The sequence below is a fragment of the Prionailurus bengalensis genome, chromosome D1, assembly GCF_016509475.1.
Source record: "Prionailurus bengalensis isolate Pbe53 chromosome D1, Fcat_Pben_1.1_paternal_pri, whole genome shotgun sequence".
Classification (NCBI taxonomy): domain Eukaryota; kingdom Metazoa; phylum Chordata; class Mammalia; order Carnivora; family Felidae; genus Prionailurus; species Prionailurus bengalensis.
In genome coordinates, this window is record NC_057346.1 from 46,752,709 (window position 1) to 46,773,055 (window position 20,347).

The 20,347-nt window shown below is 33.6% G+C and overlaps 1 protein-coding gene across 24 annotated transcripts in view; it reads left to right on the forward strand.

The window, feature by feature from the left end:
* Nucleotides 1-20,347, forward strand: part of PICALM (phosphatidylinositol binding clathrin assembly protein) — a 100,168-nt gene that overhangs the window by 60,703 nt on the left and 19,118 nt on the right. For 4 of the 24 annotated variants that reach the window (XM_043580003.1, XM_043580007.1, XM_043579999.1 and 1 more), the window contains exons 12-18: nt 377-480; nt 6,002-6,151; nt 9,619-9,699; nt 14,009-14,116; nt 16,450-16,581; nt 16,676-16,706; nt 16,880-16,979. In XM_043580003.1, coding sequence (XP_043435938.1) covers nt 377-480; nt 6,002-6,151; nt 9,619-9,699; nt 14,009-14,116; nt 16,450-16,581; nt 16,676-16,706; nt 16,880-16,979 — 706 coding nt within the window. The remainder of the gene's footprint in view (nt 1-376; nt 481-6,001; nt 6,152-9,618; nt 9,700-14,008; nt 14,117-16,449; nt 16,582-16,675; nt 16,707-16,879; nt 16,980-20,347) is intronic. The other 20 variants (XM_043580013.1, XM_043580016.1, XM_043580004.1 and 17 more) reach the window with 8 other exon arrangements.

Genomic DNA, 20,347 nt, shown 5'->3' on the forward strand with positions numbered 1-20,347 from the left:
TAATGTTTCATATTTCAGAATCATGTTGTTTAGGTACATTTCCGTAAGGAAATCAGTATTTTCCCAGGAGAGTCACTGATACATTCCAAAAGGGGTATAGTATAATTATTTGAATCCTATATAAATTTAAGATATGGTACTTGAATATTTTTTCCAGACTTCCGTAGAAATATGCTACTATAAATATAGATATGCTGTTGTATATATTAAAGGTATGCAACTCTTACCTTGCTGAAACTGTTCCTCTTCTTGAGGTTTACATTACTGGGGCCTTTTCTTACTTTTAATGTTTTTATTTACTGGGACAGGAGAAGGGAGTGGCCGATACAGCAAGGTTTACCTAATAAATAAATAATCTTTTCAAAATATTTTCTAGCACATCAAAGCTACCAAATGATCTGCTTGATTTACAACAGCCAACTTTTCACCCATCTGTACTTCCTATGCCATCTACTTCTCAGGTAGCAAGTACATGGGGAGGTAAGCATTAATGAATTCTACTTTATTTGTTATGTAAGCCTTTCCCATCTGCATTCTGTAGTGTTTCACTCATTTGTGTACTTTCTGGTTACATTTGATACGTGTGAACTTTAAAAATATTTAAAATGGCAGTGAGGTAATTTTGTTCCTTGAAGACATTCATGTATTTGTAAATGTAATTTTAGAATCTCTGTTCAATTAAATTATGAAATGAGGTTTTAATGAAGGTGAAAAGGAAGGACCCAATGTATATTGAAGTATGAAATCATTCTTTCAATGTTGAATATCTATTCCATAATCAGAAAATGCATAAGGGTTATTGTGCTTTTGGTATAGAAAATAAAATGACTAATGGGGGAAGAAAACTCATGCTATGTAAATATATGATAGATTCTAATAAAACGGGTACAGTGTTACTACTCAATAAACTGTGTTCTGACTGGGAATGTTATGACAAACTTTATGCTACTTGTATTTACAGCTTTTAATTTAGATCATTAAGATTTTGGTATTCAAAGAATTTTCCCATAATAGCAATAGGAATGTTTGCTGCCCTGGAGTAGTTCTTTGATCTTAAGGTGACTGTATCATGATCATTGACCTGGCATCTTTGAAGGATTGAGCCTAGTCCCTGTCAGTTTTTAAGCAGGTTTGCTTAGACATATAATATGTTTTCAAGTGATTCCATTTGCTTGGTTTTGGTGCTTTTGTTTGCATATATGTATTATTTTACAGACACTCAAAAATTATTTGGGACAGAAAGGGGAGATATTCTGAGAGGATGCTGTCTGCAGAACTATAGAGAATGGCAAGCTACCTTAAAATTTTCATTGCTCATGTAAAATCTGAATTGATCAGTTTACCTCTTATAGCAAGATAAATTAATTGTTGTGAGTTTTTATGTTAACATGAACTAGACTTTTCATCTATATTTTGATGATTGGAGTCTTAAAAACTTTTTTGTTTCATTATTTTTTATAGTTAATTCTTAAGGCTCTATTTAGTTTAATAGAACATAATCTCTGTGAAGGCAGGGCTTTTTAAATATTTTGTTCAGTGCTGTATTATCAATGCCTAGATGCTTTGATTTTTAATGTTTTTTGAATGAGTGGATGTTTTCTTTCTTTTCTGGACAGCTTATTTCTGGTTCCGGATATGGCAGGAAACAGGAATAGTGAAACACTAGAACACTAGATTTCTACACTAATTTTGTGAGCCATGACTTGATTAAAAAACTAACTTAGAAGATTAGTTTAATTTAGCTAAATCTTATGATTAAGAAGTAATTTCTAAAAATGGTAAGCTAGTTTAAAGTCAATAAATACTTTAGAACTATTTATCTGAAAGTAATTCCTTAATATCCCAATGATAAGTCCTAATTTTAGGATTTTTAATCGGTAAAATTACACACATATTTTCTGCTTACTGTGAATTGTTTTAGAAAAGTTTAATAGAATTGACATGGCCATTTAAACAATTTTAACTTGCTTCACCCTCCCCCGCTTTTATAAAAAACAATGTAGTTGTTTTTTCCGAAGTTAAGGCTGAACGTTGTTTTTCAAAATAGGTGAGAAATTTTACAGTAGGCTTATTGAGAACTGATAGGACATTTCAAAGAAACTGAACTGTGAAGTTGTTTTGTTTGGATAGTTAATTCTAATAATGAAAAGTTAAAGTTTCTGCTTGGGATTATTGAACTCTTATATGAAGGTGGGTAGACGATTATTGTGGGAGAATAATTTCAAGTAATTTCAGCCTCTAAGAATTGTTTTATGTCCTGCCAGAAGAAATTATTTCATAGCAGTTTTGAAAACAGTATGTTGGAATACATGTAGTCAAGTTTTAGTTTTCTGTTTTAGGTTATTTTACTCTTTGTATTATTTCCATAAAAATTTCCTTCATATTTTAACATTAGGCTTTCTGTGTACAAATGAGACTGTTAAAAGTATTAAAAATACAAATCAAGTACAGTGGGAACAGAGGCTGTAGCAATTGACTGTTATTTTTCCAAATATTACATGTGAGGAAAGGACAGTGATTTTTACTATGAGCCTCTCAATTTAAGAATTATATCTTGTCTTGACTTTCATATAAAGATACTTGGTTTCTGAGCTGGTGATAATTTTAGAGTTTTGATTTCTGCATAATTGGATAGCTGAAGAGTGTTTTAAGTGAAGACTTTCAATACTTTTTAATTCAGTGTATTTTTTATATCGAGGACATTCGGATTAAGATTTTTTACTGTATTTTTAAAATTAAAGTTAGACTAAGATAAATAAATCTTAAACTGTATATAAAATGTTTTGATCATAACAGTAGAGTGTTAAAGATTTTTTTTTTTGAAATTAACCATTTACCTAAACATTTGAAATAATGTGACATTTTACATCATGCTGCTTTTATACCATGTGGCAAAACAAAGATAGGATCTTATTCTATGTTTCTCTTGCTTTCATTTGCTAAAAATGGTTTTAAACAACAAATTTGGTATTTTTAAAACAGAATTGGTATTAACTTAGTTCTTATCCCAAGCACCACAGATAAGTTAGGAATGTAGAGTTACAGGGAAGTTCGGTTTGCATGTTTATATAAAAGGCATTTAAGATTCCACCTAAAAATGAACATGAGAGAACACAAGCTCTTCTGTTCCCCTCATTGCATTTATTAATGAGCCTTTGATTTTTCAAGAAATGGTTTGGAGTCTCAAAAAGCACTTGGTGTTGAATACTAATAGGTGAGAATATTTAAGTTTATATCACCTTTAAAATTTAGTGTCACAACATATCTAAAAATATACAATATTGTCAGTTCAATGCACTGATGTATATTTTAAGCAAGATTTCAAAGTTTAATTCAGGCAAAAAAGAATTATCCTTTCTGAAGTTTAATTTGCTTTACTCACAGCTGGCACAAAACACACACTATATGAAAAACTCATTTGTCTTTGTGTAAGTGTAGGTATCCAGTATTTAGGACCTCAACACTATTTTGATCCTCAACTTTTTGGATTAGTTTTGAATGTTGTAACAAAATTAAACCATCAAATGAATAATGATAAAAACTATTCTTAAAAGTTTAGGGGATTTATAGTAGTTGCCAGTCTGGTAAATAAAGTTTAAGTTGGGATAGCTGAAACATTATTATTTTTTTTATCTTAATGAACTTGTTTTTATTATTAAAAAAAATTTTTTTTGATGTTTATTTATTCTTGAGACAGACAGAGCATGAACAGGGGAGGGGCAGAGAGAGAGGGAGACACAGAATCTGACACAGGCTCCAGCCTTTCAGCTGTCAGCATAGAGCCCAACGTGAGGCTTGAACCCAAGAACTGTGAGATCATGACCTGAGCTGAAGTCGGATGCTTAACCGACTGAGCCACCCAGGCGCCCTGTTTTTATTATTGATAGTATAGTGTTCACTAACAGATTAACATCATCTAGATTACCTCGTGTTTTGTCAAGTAGATTAAGAACTGTTTTTTTCTTATTGTCTGATTGACGTAAATACGGCATTCTTACATGGTTCTGTATATTCTTCTCTAGGATGTTTCATATAGTAGAAGATGATTGATAATAAGTACTTAGGTAAAACTTAAGCATTCATTAGAGTAGCAGATAAGTAACAACTTTTCCCAAACATGTCTTTTCTCATAAACCAATAGATTGGTAATAGAAAAATGTGTTTTTTTGAAAGACTTCTCTCATAGCCAAAGGCATGGAAAACTAGAGAGATGTTTTGAGTCTAACAATGTATGATATACTTCAAAAACTCCATACCACTATTCAGTATTTTAAAATAGTACTTTCAGCAAATTGATCAACTGTAAACATAATGCATCTCCTTTCTTACTCAGGAAGGAGTTAGATTGGTTATCATTACATTTTTATTTTGGTATAGAAAACCCATTTCTTGTATCTGTTTTCTACTTCTTAATTCTCAGTTACTTTTTTGGATTCTTCTATCCATTGTTCCATTTATTCAGGAGTGGAGGGGTGGGAAAGATGTTAAATATGATCATATGAGTTTGAACACTACATCAATGAATTTTGATACATTTGTAGGACTTTATTTTGGGGTGTGAATTGATGTTCTGTAAAAATAATTAATTCCTAGAAAATAATTATACAAAAAATACAAAAAAATAATACAAAAATTAAAGTTTCATAAAAAGATTCTGTATAAGCCACTGATCTCAATATTTTCTTGGTATTCTTTTTTAACCAGTTGTAGGATTTGAATTTATTGACTTTAGGGAAAGTATGCTTATAGTGAATGAGCTGGTCCTTAAGCCCTTTGCTGTCTTACTCTGTCAGTCTTAGGGTAAAATATAGTGCTTACTACATTGTTAAGTGAGGATCACAAACTAGACAAGGATAGGCAAGAACAGGCTGCTGGTTAAAAGTACAGGAAGTACAGGTTAAAAGTATTTCTGCTGCTTTTTATTTTTTCTCTCCTCGTTTACTTAAGGTAGGATGAGTAGCTTTCAATCATGAATGATTATCTTGAATGAGGTATAGGTAAAGTAATCATCTGATTCTAAAAATAACTTTACGGTAGGATTTGGTAATAATATATATTTTGTACTATTCTAATGGAACAATACTTTTGTTATTTTTTAGCAAATCATTTATTTATTTATTTTTTAAGTTTATTTATTTTGAGAGAGAGTGCAGATGGGGGAGGTGTGGAGAGAGGGAGACAGTGAATCCCAAGGAGACTCTGCACTGTCAGTGCAGAGCTCCACGCAGGCCTCCATCCTAGAAACCGTGAGATCATGACCTGAGCCAAAATCAAGAGTCAGACGTTTAACAACCGACTGAGCCACCCAGGCGTCCCTTCAGCAAATTGTTTAAAGGTTTAATGATTTGGCTTTAGAATCCTTAACTGGACCTTCAGAGCAGTTCCCAGTTTACTAAATGGCCACCACTCATGCCTCTGTTCTTCATTTTTCTAAAATTCCTTTCCTTTTTCTAAATCATTAGACCTTTTCATCTGTATTTTTTAATTTCTTACCTCTGAACCTATACACGAGTTACCTTCACCTGTTAGAAATACCCCTTGACCCCTGATTCTCTTTGTTTTTGAAATTTTACTCAATACCACACACATATTGATTGTTTATGTCTGTTATTTGAGTAAACATAGCTGTGCCATGAAAACCAATGCATTCCCACCTAGGGCAGGGAACATGGTCCAGGGTGGGTGGCTCTTTTATAGATGCATTTTGTTTCTTTCTCTTTTTTTAACTACCTGACTATTTGCTTCCTGATGTTGGAAAGCAGATCTATCCTTAGTATGCTACCAATGTTAATTGGATACATAAATGTTTTCTTCTGAGGATTCATTTTAAAATAATTAAATGTAATTCTTCCATCTTGATGTTGATGATTAGGTATTTTGCACTGAGATTAATAAACAATAATATAGCTACTACTTTTCACTTTGCATCTTTTGACTAATTGCAATACTAATTAATTTACTTCCTTTCTTCATTTTGCTGTAATGCACTTGGACTGCACAGATCCTTTCTCTGCTACTGTAGATGCTGTTGATGATGCCATTCCAAGCTTAAATCCTTTCCTCACAAAAAGTAGTGGTGATGTTCACCTTCCCATTTCTTCAGATGTATCCACTTTTACTACTAGGACACCTACTCATGAAATGTTTGTTGGTAAAGTACAATTTAACCTTTCTTTCCAATTAATGTTTATACTGCCTAAGTATTTTTTACGTATTCATCAATTATTTTTAAGGCACTGCAATAATTTTGGATTTTAATATCAAATTTTAAAATAAAATAAATAGCATTAATGTAGTGAGATTTTTAAATTAACACTAGTATCCCTAATTTTATTTAATCCAAGTTTTTAGGAAAGAAAATTTCCTTTGAAGTTGTGCTTTTTTTAGTGTTTTGTTATCTATCATATTAGTGTGATGCTCAAGCTGTCTAACATCATTTGCCACATTTTATTAATTCGAAGAGTTGGTTATAGGGTAACATCTCTTAAAAGTTACCAACATGTTTATGCATGCTTCTGTTTTTCCCCTTCTGTGTTTGAGAGAGAGGGTAGTTAATCACTCTTAGTAGCTATCTCTTTTTTTTTTTCTTAATACTGTGAATAGTACTATTTTAGATTGTCTCAAATAAATACATACTGTATGTCTCATTCTTTTGTGTTTTTTTAAGTTTATTTATTTAGAGAGAGAGCACATGGGTGCACATGAGCAGGAGAGGGGCAGAGAGAGAGAGAGAGAGAGAGAATCACAAGACAGCTCCGCACTGTCATCGCCATACAGGGCCCCAGCTCACAAACCCTGATATCATGACCTGAGCTGAAATCTAGAGTCAGTTTAATCGAGTCAGCCACCCAGGCGCCCTGTCCCATTCTTAAGGGTTTCACTTCATTGTTAGCTTGGAAATAAGTGACAAGTAGAAAATAAAAAACAACTTGACTAAATTGCATTTAATTGTGGTATAAAAATCCATAAAATGGTAGAATTTCATTCTAGAGTTAATACAGGAAAATGTAAGTTTTTGAATATACACTAACCTGAAATTAATGTTTTTGAACCTCCAAAAAGATGATAAACGCTCCTTAAAAGTTGGTGAAATTGCTTTTATTCAATTCAGAGAAACAGCTTAAAGTGATGTAAATTTAAATCTTTGTTTAAATCAGCATGCAGAAAGTTATCTGTGTACCCTAAAGAGATCATGTGGCCATATTCTGAACATTCTGTTCTATATAGCTAATGGGGCAGAAGGGAGGTGACGAGAAAACAATAGTTGGAGATTTGAGAGAGTTCCAAGGCAGGTGCCCTAGTTATATATAACTAGTCTTATAGCTCCAAATTATAATAATTAATTACAGTAATTCCTGTATGTCATTGTAATTCATTACAAATTAAATAAAAAGTGGTTGAAACGCAATTTCACATTCTGTTACTCTTCACAAAATTTGTGAAATATAGTACCTTATTTGCCTGGTAATAAAGGGTTACTAGAGTTATCCTTTGAATCAGGTTTTCTAGTAAGTTTGTATTTTCTTTATGCTTACTGAATGTGAACTAGTATATATTTAGTAAATACGGTTTCTTGTGTCTTTTTAAGTCAGTTGCTTTAATTTGGGGTATGAAAGGTATCTTTGCTTTGGGGCTATCATTTCCATCGTTTAAGTCAGAGCAGTGCATATGTTTCAGGCTGTCAATCTTCTATTCACCAAAGAGGGGTAGAATGGAGGTCAGTAAACTTAAGTGCTAAAGGCCATTGCTATTTCACATTGAAATAGAAGAGTAAAAATATATAAAAGCTATCCAAGGAAAGTCTGTAACAAAAGGAATATACTAGAAATGTCATTTTCCAAATGTTTCTTAAGTTGGAGCCCATGGGTTTGGGCAAGAGGAAGACCAGAAAACACAGAAAGTAAAGTTTGATGGCCATGTGCGCCAAGGTGAGTTGGTGCATTTGAAGATAAAATGATAGAATTGGTGGTAAACCACCACTTCTTACAAAGACCTCGAGAGAATGTTTGGTCAAGTTTCAACTCTCATATTGGTAAGATAATTACTGTCATTTTCTGGATGGATCGCCTGAGTCTCCAGAAAAGTTAATACACTAAGACAACCCAGCTAGTAGGAGCAAAAGCTCGAAGCAGGAGACCTTTAGCTTTGCTCTACATTGCCCTTTCCCTTATGGATGTGCGGACTAAAGTATCAAGTATACTTTAAAAAACAAACAAACAAATCTGCCAAGATTTTTTCATAAGCAAAAAATAAGTACTTACCTTTTTGTAAAAATGACTACAGAATGGCAAAATAAAAACCACACATGTGGTTTAGACTGTTAGGCATTAGTATAGAACAAGGATCAGCACACTTTTTCTTAAAGGGTCAGATTGTAAATATTTTCGGCTCATGAACCACATAGTCTCTGTTGTAGCTACCAGCTTTGGCTTTATAGCATGAAAGTAGCCATAGACAGTACGTAAACATGTTGTTTGGTTGTGTTCCAATAAATTTTTATTTACAAAGACCTGCACCTATAGTTTGCTGATTAATGCCTATCCTAAGAAGAGGCTTTTTAATAAGAAGGCTTTTAATCCATATTAAAAGTTCCTGAGAAGTACATTTGTATAATAAAAATTCTAAGTTTTCTTAGAGTATTAAGAGCATGAAAGGACCACCCAAAATATGTCATTCCCAGAGATATATTGTCTAATTAGCCACTAGCTACATGTCATTTAAGCTCTAATTAATTGAAAATAAATGTTAAAGTTAAAATTTTACTTCCTTAGCTGTATTAGCCACATTTCTGTTGTTCAGTGGCACATGTGACTGGTGGCTCCCATATTGGACAGAGCAGATTTATAAAACATTTCTGTTATTAGAAAGTTCTGTAGGATAGTACTGCTCTAGAACAGTGGTCAGTAAACTTTTTGTGTAAAGGGGCAGATAGTAAATAATTTCAGGCTTTACAAGATACATAAAATCACTGTTGTATATTCTTCTTTTGTTTTCTTTCATTTTTAAAAACAACCCTTTAAAAATGTAAAAACCATTTTTAGCTCACACAGCCATATAAAAATAGGCCACTGGCTGTAATTTGCCAGCTTCTGCTTTATAGGATTAAGAATGACCCAGAAAAATCACAGAATAGCTACCTAGACACCCTCTAACCCTTCCAGAGGAGGATATTAATCTGGTGATGTGATGCTCACTGTACTATCTAGTCCTTATTAAAGCAATTATAAGTCCAGAAGAGTGGATTGTCCATGTCTGTGACCTTGTTCAGGCCTACTTACTCATCATTAAAAGAAGACAGCAGAAGACATGTTAATATTGACAAAAGCCAACTGCTTCTTATTTCTCTAAGGAAATGCAGTGTTGGTTATTTCAAAATTTTGTTGTGGATATATTTTAAATATAACACTCAATGGAGACAGGCGCTTTTTTTTTTTTTTTAAAGTAGGTTGTAATTTAAAGAACACTAAGAGCTTGGACTCTCCTGTTTTTGTTTTTGTTTTGTTTTGTTTGTTTTTAATTACTCCATTCTACTCTTAACTGTTCCTCCTCATTTCTCTGTCTGTCTCTTTTTTTTTTTTTTTTTTCCTGTTCTTTTTTCCCCCATGTATGCCTTGTCAGATTCTTTTTGTGGCACTCAGGCTTATCCTGATTCTACCCTTATGTGCCACGAGTCTTCTGCTGTAGCTGGTTTATTTGGAGGTAGGTAATGGTATCTCTTAAGATCATCTGTTTATGCAGGAGGGAGTTTCTTTTGTTATTTGCCTTAAAATGAGGTTTGTTTTTTTAATTTTGTAAGAAAAAAATACTTTTGAATAACAGCTTTTTTGCCTAATTTTGTTTTCCTTGATTAAACACAGGATTGTTTTGTGAATGGATACTTTGTCATCTTCCTACTTTAGCCCATACTCAAAAGGTTCACATTTTCAGAGGAATTTATAACATTTTAATATTACAAGCTTATGGAATTTAAAGCCCTTTGTATAGATGTTAGTGATAGAACAAACACTAAGTAATTTCGACTCGATCAGTTGTGGCACAGGTGTAGGGAGGTTCTGTTGGAAACAAGTGTGCTTTTCTAGCACTATGCAAGACAGTAGAAATGGGAAACAGTTTCCAGAGAGGCATGGCCAACTTGATACTCATTTCTGTCTTTGCAGACATATTCTAGGCCAGTGCAGTAGTGATGAAACCTCAAAATCCAGCTGATTTTTTTTTTTTTTTGGCATTGATTACCTTAGGTCAGTTGGTATTAAAAAGTATGTTTAACACAACTAAACAACTGGCAGAGTTGGACATGATTAAAGGATTTAAAAATGGAATTTATGAGGCGCCTGGGTGGCTCAGTCGGTTTAGCATCTAACTCTTGATCTCGGCTCAGGTCTTGATCTAAGGGTCCTGAGTTTGAACCCTGCGTTTGGCTCCATGCTGGGTGTAGAGCCTACCTAAAAAAATTAAATAAATAAAAATGAAATTTATGAGGACATTTGATGGAAAGTATGTGTTTAGAATCCAGTGAATTTACGTTTGAGTTCCTTTTTGAATTCCAGTTTACTTCCTTACCTGTATGATTTGAAACAAGTATTTAACATTTCTAAGCCAATGAAAAATAGGATAATAATGGGTGATAGGATTGTCATGAAGTTTACATATATGACAATATAACATCTGGCACTATGCCTGGTACATAGAGTTATCATTGAAACTATTAAAACCATCTTGTGTATGCAGCTCCCTTAATATTTGTAATGGACTTTTTACCCAAATTATTATTTAATTATCAGATACAGTCTTAACACTTCTTTCATTGCTTTCAGGTTTTAAAATTACCATGGGTTCTTCACTTTTTAAGCCCAGCATTTGCTATGAAAAGCTCAAGAAGGTCATACAATTTTAATAGTCCTGATGAATAAATATTATAGCTGTAATAATAAAATTTTCTAACTAGTTTATATAATATGAAATATTTGGGATAAACTGAAAACACCTAAAAGATTTTGGAATCAGACAATTTGGGGTTTAAGTCTTGGTTTTGCCACTTATTAAATCATTGATCTTGAGTAAATTGTTTAATCTCCTTGTTTCCTCATCCGTAAAAATGAGAATAATAATAACTATTTATGGGGTTGTTGTGAGATTTAAATAATAATACTGTTTATAAAGCTTTTGGATAGTGTTTAATAGGGTTTAATAAATAGAAGTTACTTTCACAAAAAGTATGAGGTCTAACTTATTTTGGAACTACCACCAAAATCTGTTAACAAAACAGTAAATTTTTCTGGAAGGTGTTTGGAATGCCTTTTTGTCCCCAAAGCTTGTTCATCCTGTACTTTCAGTTAATTTATTATTGTTCTTCTGAGATTTGCCATGTAGGGCAGTGGTTTCTAAATGTTAAACTATGAATTAGTGCCGGTCAGTGGCAGAGTTTTTCACTGGGCCTTGGTGAAATGAAAGAGTAGGCAGTTCAATATCATGATTGTTTCATACAGTTAACCTTAACTCAGAGAGCCTGTTTATCTTTTTTTTGTCCCTAAATTTTCCTTTTGAAATGGTGATCCTAGTTTTTTTTATCTTTAAGTAACTTTTAAAAATTACATCCTAACAGTCTCCCCAAAAGTGACTTGGGATAAAAGGCCATTAAGTTGATAATGTTCATTGAAATGATAATGCAGAACTCTTACCTTCAACATGTTTTATATACATTCCTTACTTAAAAGATTATTACTGTGAAATATGTTGCTGTCTTCCCTGGTAGCCTGTCAGCTATTACAATTTATTAAAAATAGTCATTTTACTTTTCGCTTATGTATACCTAGAGACTTTAAATTTGAAGTACTAGCTCTGGATTACTTAATATCCTTTCAAACCTTTTCTACTTTTAGGTAATAATAGTATTGTAATTACACAGATTGATGCCCTTAGGGACCTCAGGAAATGGTTCCTCTCTTTACACATAGTAATGAATGGATTAATATAAAGGATAGGCTTATCTCTGATAATCACAAATCTACAAAGCTAAGACAAAATAACAGGAAAAAATAGGAATTTGATATGCTATCCTAGTTATAAATTATTATTCCATGTATTTTCTAAAGTTTGGAAATAAAGCCAAGATACTGTTTCCACAGTGATTTAAAGAACAATATGTATACTTCTCACAGATGGGCACATAAGTAAATATGGTAAATTTTTGTCTTTCTTGAGTAGATAAAATCAGTTCTTAGTTGTAAGGAGTTATGAGAAGAAGCAGTGAGCCCATGGTAAAGTTCTTAAACAGCTTGTACGCTTTAAAATGCTGTTAAATTGGTAAGTCTAGAAATCTGGGAACCTTTTGATTAATGGCCAGATTTATATACTAAATTATTTTGTATTTTGATTGTATTTGTGTTCTCATTATATGACCAGTGTCTTTAAGAGTAGTTTAAATGTTAAGTAATTATGGAATAAGTACATTTTTAAAAATTTGTGCCCTATGGAATACTTATGCTAGCAATAAAATGCTACTTTTAAAGTAGTAGTATTGATGTGTATCAGCTCTGTGAGTCATTGATAAGTCATTGTTCTAGCTTATTTGTCTTTGAGGACTTTCTTGGACTTTTTACCAAGTCTTATCCTACTTTTTACAGTTTTCTTAAAAATCAGTCTTTTTAGTACAATATCATTGTACTTTATATCCTGATGTTATACATTTTAAGAATTCAAAGTGAGATTCTGACAGACGGAAAGTCCTTTAGCAGAAAGTTGAGGGAGGGAAGAGAGGCCGTGTTGAGGACTAAATAGGTTAACCTTTCCCTAATGATATATTTGATAATATTCTAATACTAATTTATATATATATATATACACACACATATATATGTGTGTGTATATATATGTACCTATATGTGTGTGGTGGTGTATATATATATACACCCCCCACACACACATTTTGACTTTATAGAATTTAGAATTGAAGAGAACTTAGGAGCCATTTATGATAGCCTTCCACAAAGTAAAAGAATTCCTTCTTTGTAATCCTTGCTAGATGCTAGACTGTTTTCTGCTTGGAATATACTCCCCAAATCATGTGGCAGCCCAACTATTTTTAGATGATTTTAATTCTTCTTTTCAAACCCTAGAAATTCAGAACCTCACCTCACAAAAATACAACCTTTCACAATTTTTTGAAAATCTTCATTTGTTACCTGAGGATAGCTGGTTTCAGAGATATGAGCTGGGTGTTATCTTAGTACCACCAGCATCAGTGTAACAGACAGGAAAGAAGGTTTCCTTTTTATGTTCTGGTATTTCAGATTTGCATTAGGTAAATTAGCATGTTTAATTGTATAGTTGGCCACTTCACTCTTGAAGTAGCAACTTGAAGTTAGAAGGTGGTCAGGAGTTGAACATGGTCTCTTTTATTGTTTTTGATACTCAGAAAGCACCTGGACACAAGAGGGATGTAAGGATTAGTGAGTTGTAACTTTCAGAATCTTTTTACCTCTCAAATGAACTTAAACTGTATTACATTTGATTAACCATTGAAGGAAGGAAGGTGAGTAGGTAGAGGGAGGGGAAGACTCCTGGGTATACTAAGTAGATTCATATATTTTTTAAGCACCATAGAAGGCTTAGCTCATTACCAAATGATCACTTAACGTTGTGGGGTTTTTTTTGTTTTTTTTGCTTCATGCAAAATCCTGGAATTTTAGATGTGTTTAGTTTTTTAAAGATCATCAGCATACAAAATTAAGGTAAAAAGATAAGCAAAGGTTTTTTTGTAATGAAACAAAATAGTGGTTCAACTTCAGTTGTTCTTTTGTTAGTTTTCTTTGTCAGTAGGATGATTTTGTTACGGAAAATGTCATCACCACAAAAAAATGTAATGTTAAGAAACATTTTGCTTGAAGGGTTGGCCTTGTTTTTCGTTGATGGAATTTATTGCTTTTTCCATTCAATTGTCATCATTATTAAGAACTATAAATGTAGATTTAGTGAAGAATTGAACTTTTTCCATTTTGGTTTTTCTTAGGATTCACTCCATCTCCAGTTGCACAGCCACATCCTTCAGCTGGCCTTAATGTTGACTTTGAATCTGTGTTTGGAAATAAATCTACCAACGTTATTGTAGATTCTGGGGGTAAGAAACATTTGTTTTTTAAGTAATTTATTTACTTAGAGAGTGCGCGTGTCAGTGGGAGAGGGGCAAAGAGAGAGGGAGAGAATCCCAAGCAGGCTCCTCATTGTCAGCATGGATCCTGATGCAAGGCTTGAACTCATGAACCATGAGATCATGACGGGAACTGAAATCAGGAGTCTGATGCTTATCTGACTGAGCCACGCAGACACCCCAGAAAAAATTGTTTTACTAACATAACTATAATGTTCTCATATAGACTCTGTGTAAGGACAGATAATAATACTGCTCTGAACAGGTGTAAATAGATTAAATTGGGGTAGCCAATGAAGTTGTTTCTCTTTTTCAACCACTAGTTGAGAACTTCAAGAGATTTTTAACTGTTACCCTTTTCTTAGTGGCAGTTTGACATTGGGAAGATTTTCTCTCCCAGACCTAAATGAATCTTGCTCAGATTAGACTGTTAAGTTGCTAGTGACTATATGTAGAGTGTTGTGCTTTGTAATCATTACAATTTTTACCTTTACTGAAATGAAATTGGCTTTTTTGATAACAAGGAAAAGAAAACCTGTGGTACCTTGACGGGTTGAGATAGTCCATGTATAAACAGCTAGAATGGATCAGATCTGTGGGGGCTTTTTGTTATTTTAAGGATGATTCTTTTTATAGTATGCTTGTTCATTTGTCTTAAAAGAACTTCTGTAAATTTGTAGAGCCAGGTTTCCATTTGTTTTCATATATTATCTTGTTAATTTGAAGTTTGTAAAGATTAATAAGAGTTTCCATAAAAATGACTATTCTTACTACACGATGACCTTTGATTTTGGTTAGTAATTAAGTTCATACCATTTAAAGAAACATTGAGGTGTTTTTAATTTTATATATAATTAGTTGTATGTATAAATAGGAAGCAGGCTTATAAAGAATATGTATGAACTAAGATTTTTTTCTACGTACTAGTAGTTTTATAATTATATTTTTTGATGCATTTTGATGCATTTTCCTTTTGAGTTTGTCTTTCTGAGATGAAGGATAAAGGAAGTAGAGATCAACTGTTCATAGTTTGTAAACCACCATTTTTGGTGACTTTCTTTTTCAAATTCTCTGTTATTTCTAGGTCATGCTGTGTGTGTGTGTGTGTGTGTGTGTGTGTGTGTGTGTGTGTTTGCTTTATTTTGAGAGAGAGAGAGAACGAGAACCAGCAAGCATGGGAGGGGCAGAGAGAGAGGGAGAGAGAATCCGAAGCAGGCTCTGTGCTGATAGAGCAGAGAATCTCACTACAGGGCTTGAACTCCTGAATTATGAAATCATAACCTGAGCTGAAATCAAGTCTGATGCTTAATGGACTGAGCCACCCGGGCGCCCCCTAGATCCTGCTATTATTGTGTTCTTTAGTGGGTTTGTTTGGATTTGCTTTACCTTCCCTTCTCGCTTTGGTAGAGAACCTTAAGGAATTTTATTTTATTTACATTTCTAAGCAATGTTCTTGTTCACTAGATGTTTTCATCCAATTGGGGCATTAGCGGTTTCTTCAGTATAATTTAGGTTAGCTGGTTTTAGATAGAAGAAAGGTGATGATCAAGCAGTTCATTTTCACTTGCTTGTAACATACTGGTTTACAGATACCTTACATTCTCCACGCTGAAGAATGTAAAGAGGTCTAGGAGATATTTCTTAGAAGAAAAACTTTTCAAAGTTACAGGGATGTATTTTTATCTATATTTCTTCAGGTGTATGTGAGTCTTCAGAAAATTTTCCCAGCGAGGGGGAGAATTACATTCTATTCCCTCCTCTTTCACAACTTTGGAATAAAAATTGTTTACCTGAATCCTTCTTTCTTCATCTCTCTTTTTTTATTATTATTTATTATGTTTATTATTTGCATTTGAGAGAGAGAGAGAGAACAAGCAGAGGAGGAGCAGAGAGAGAGAGACACACACACAGAACCCGAAGCAGACTTCAGGCTCTGAGCTGTCAGCACAGAGCCTGATGTGGAGCTTGAACCCACGAACTGTGAGATCATGACCTGAGCTGAATTCGGATACTTAACTGACTGAGCCACCCAGGCGCCTCTTTCTTCATCCTTATAACCTTAATACAATTTTGTCATGAAGTAAGACATGATTTCTATCAAAGCAAATTTGCCTTTTCAGTCAGTTCATGAATCAGAAATGATGCATTTCTCCCTTTTTCATTTAAGGACATTTATTAATGTCCAGTGTTCTGGTGGACTTTTCCAACAAACAAACGAGTAGAAAAGGCAAAGATCTCCTTTAGAAAGCTGTAGCACCATAAAGTCCCTTACATATCCTATTTCGTCTGTTTGTAACTTTAAGGCTTTGATGAACTAGGTGGACTTCTCAAACCAACAGTGGCTTCTCAGAACCAGAGTCTTCCTGTTGCCAAACTTCCACCTAACAAATTAGTATCTGATGACTTGGATTCATCCTTAGCAAACCTTGTGGGCAGTAAGTATTCTTTGGATTCTTTTAATCTACTTTAAAATAAGCTGTATTAAAAATGAGTCTGGTTTTTAAATGCTTTCTTTTTCTCCTGTCATAGATCTTGGCATTGGAAATGGAACCACTAAGAAGTGAGTGTTTATTTGTGTTATTTTCTCATGTACCATTTAAAAGTTGATTTGGCTTTCATCTCCAAAGTATGTGTAGAGATGCCAAACCTACATCTTTTTGTTCAATCTCAATGTATAGGAAAGAACGTTTATAATTACAGACATTTAATGTTCTCACTTATGTTTATTTAAAGTGATGTAAATTGGAGTCAGCCAGGTGAAAAGAAGCTAACTGGAGGATCTAATTGGCAACCAAAGGTTGCACCAACAACTGCTTGGAATGCTGCAACAATGGTGAGTTGAAAAAGCTCACAGTAACGAGAATAATTTTGGTGAATGTGTGACATGAAAATGTTTTTAAAGTGATAACTATAAGTGGAAAGATTGTTTATTCAGTTTTAGAAATATAAGAAACTTGTTTTTGTTTTGTTTTTAAAGGAATCTGTTTGACTATCTTTTCCAAGTACATTTTAGTAGCTAACATATATTTAAAGGTTCCTCTGTTGCAGGCATCATTCAATAAATAATATGTGGCTTTGTTTTGTATAATCCTCAAATTAACCTTACGTGGTAGTAACTATTACTGTCCCCAGTGTTCAGATGAGGAAATGGAGACACGGTGTTGTTACATAATATGCCTAGGCTCCTAGAGTTCTTAAGTGATTGGGTGAATTTTTAGAACCCAGGCAGTCTAACCTCAGAGCAGTTAATGATTAATGCTTTTAAACATTACCCTCTACTGCTGGTCTCAAATCTATTATTTATTTATCTAGAATATAAAATCTTTAGTATTTTTTTGATCTCACCATTGGTAAAGAAGCTATACATTGCTTGGTTTTTTTTAATATTGTCAAATAGTTCACACAGTTGGTTTTCCTTATTTGCTGTAATTATATTCTTAAAATCCCCTGAACACTGACCATTGCTAGGTTCACACGCACATACATACCTATTTCCTCTAGTAATGGTTTAGCAATCATTGATTTTGTGTTGTGTTACTTTAACAACATGAGTGCAGAAAATAAGGAGAATCAACACATACACAACCCTTAAAAATATTATAATTTTAAATCCTAATCAAACTCATTCTAGTAGATGCTATTTTTTTTTAATTTATTTTACAAAAAAGAAAATGCAGTTCATAAGTGTTAAGTGACTTACTTACTTGAGGCTGCTGCACTGACAAGTGCCAGACTTGAGACTCGAGCCGTAGCCAGAGCCAGAGCTGCTTGCAGTACCCTGCCCTGTTCCCCACCCTCGGAGGCAGAACCTTACCTTGGTCACTTTAGGTGGGAACAAAGGCGTTGGGCAACAGATTTTTCACTACTCTATGCATGTCTGTCAGTGACCTCAAAAACACCACAAATGTTGCTTTGGGGATCACAAATAAATGTTAGCAAGTAGGCAGGTTTGTAAATACAGAATCCGTGAAAAATGAGGATTAATTGTATATGCTAAGTAGTTACCATCTAGTACTGAAGAAGTCCTACTAATTTTTTTGAGAGAGAAAGGAGGGCACAAGTGAGCAAGAGGCGGGGGGAAGGAGCAGGGCTCACCCAAGGCAGGGGCTCATGTGTTTTTTGGTTTTTGGTTGTTTTTTATCCCGAAGCAGTGGCTCAAATTCACCCAAGGCCGGGCTTGAGGTCATGAACTGTGAGATCATGACCTGAGCCGAATACAGATGATTAACGACTGAACCACCCAGGCACCCCACATATTTTTAATCACTATAAAGTATGGTTGTACCAGAGTTAGCTTTGTGGCTGGCCCCCCATCCTTGGTCAGCTGCTGTTTTCATCAGTGCGATAAGTTTTCCTGCATCAGAGAAAACCAATTTTTTCTCATAGAAAATTTTTCTCATAGAAAAATTTAAAACATGCTTTCTTATAACTGTGAATAGAAGCATTTTGATTACACATTGTAGCCTTCCTGATGTTGTTAGTGACCACCATTACCCCTGTTACAGCCACTTGTTACTAAATCCCTTCTAGAGCACTGCCCTGTTTCTCCTGGGGTTGATCATATGTTAAAATTACTAGGGCTGAGCTAAAAATAGTGTGCTGATAAAATTTGTGACATTATCCAAAAAGTTTTGTTAGCTCTAGTCTTTTTTTTTTTTTATAATTTTTTTTAACATTTATTCATTTTTAAAAGGCAGACAGAGCACAAATGGGGGAGGGGCAGAGAGAGAGAGGGAGACACAGAAACAGAAGCAGGCTCCAGGCTCTGAGCTATCAGCACAGAGCCTGATGCGGGGCTCGAACTCATGGACCGCGAGATCATGACCTGAGCCGAAGTCGGCCACTTAACCAACTGAGCCACCCAGGCGCCCCAGCTCTAGTCTTCTTAATTGGAAAATTAATTGGAAAATAACAATGAAATTTAGCTACCTTTTTTAAGGCAACAATTTTTCAGTTTTTTATTGAGAGGGTTCACTGCCATTACTACTAATAAATCTTTGCATTTAAGTAGCTTGTTAAGTTTTTACACATACATATACACTCACTATCTTCAATCTGTTAATAGTACATTCTTGGGGAAGTTTGCCCAATGGAATTGATACCATTCCAATTATAAGAATAAAGTTGTTCAATTTTTTTTTAAGTACAAAGTACTTTAAGTACAAAGCTTTTGTAAAGCAGATTTTAGCTGAAATCCATTCCATCCAATCCATCTTCTTAATTGGAAAATAACGAGGAAATTTAACTACCTTTTTAAGGCAACAGTTTTTCATTGATAAGGTTCACTGCCATTACTACTAATATATCCTTGCAGTTAAGTAGCTTGTTAGGTTTTTACACATACGTATACACTCACTATCTTGAATCTGTTAACAGTACATTCTTGGGAAGTTTGAATAGGTATCATCCCAATTATAGGAATAAAGTTATGCAGTTTTTTTTGTTTTTTTTTATTAAGTACAAAGCCTCTAGAAAGCAGATTTTAGTTTAAAGCCATTCCTTCTGACTCTGAATCCAGTGTTTATCCACACTATGACATACCTCACTGACCAGGGGATGACAAGAGGTTAGTTTAGTGGATTTTGTAGCCTCAGGTGTGAATTGCACATTGATAATACATGAGACCTGATATAAATCCAAATGCTGATAGGAAAATACAATGAATATTTTGTTATAAAATTAGTATTAGACTATATGAAATATTAGAAGTTTGTAGACAGCACTTGACTTAAGATTGACTACCAGAATGGAATAGGCATTTAGCCATTTGGAATTTGTATGTAAGTTGATGGTATTTATGGTATTGTGTCAATGTGTGTCATCTCTTAAGAATTTTGTTAAAATGTTAAAATTTGTATGTATGTATTTCATAGAGTTTCCTTTTAATGACTAACATATAGGGCTGGTGATGTGATTCACAACTTAGATAAACTGCTGCTTATGACATGTCTTTACATTTCTAACCTTTTTATTAATCCATAAACACTGTCAAGGTTTTTGAACATTTTTTAATTTAAAAATTCATTAGTATTTTATTAATAGATATGGGTTTAATTACTTTTAACTACTGCTTGCTTTTTTTCTATGGTAGACATGCAACCCTGTTCATGGGATGCAATGAATTTTGCATTTATGTTTTATGATACTTGTAATAGTAAACTATTAGGTATGTAAGGGGATTATGCTGGAGACTAAATTTTC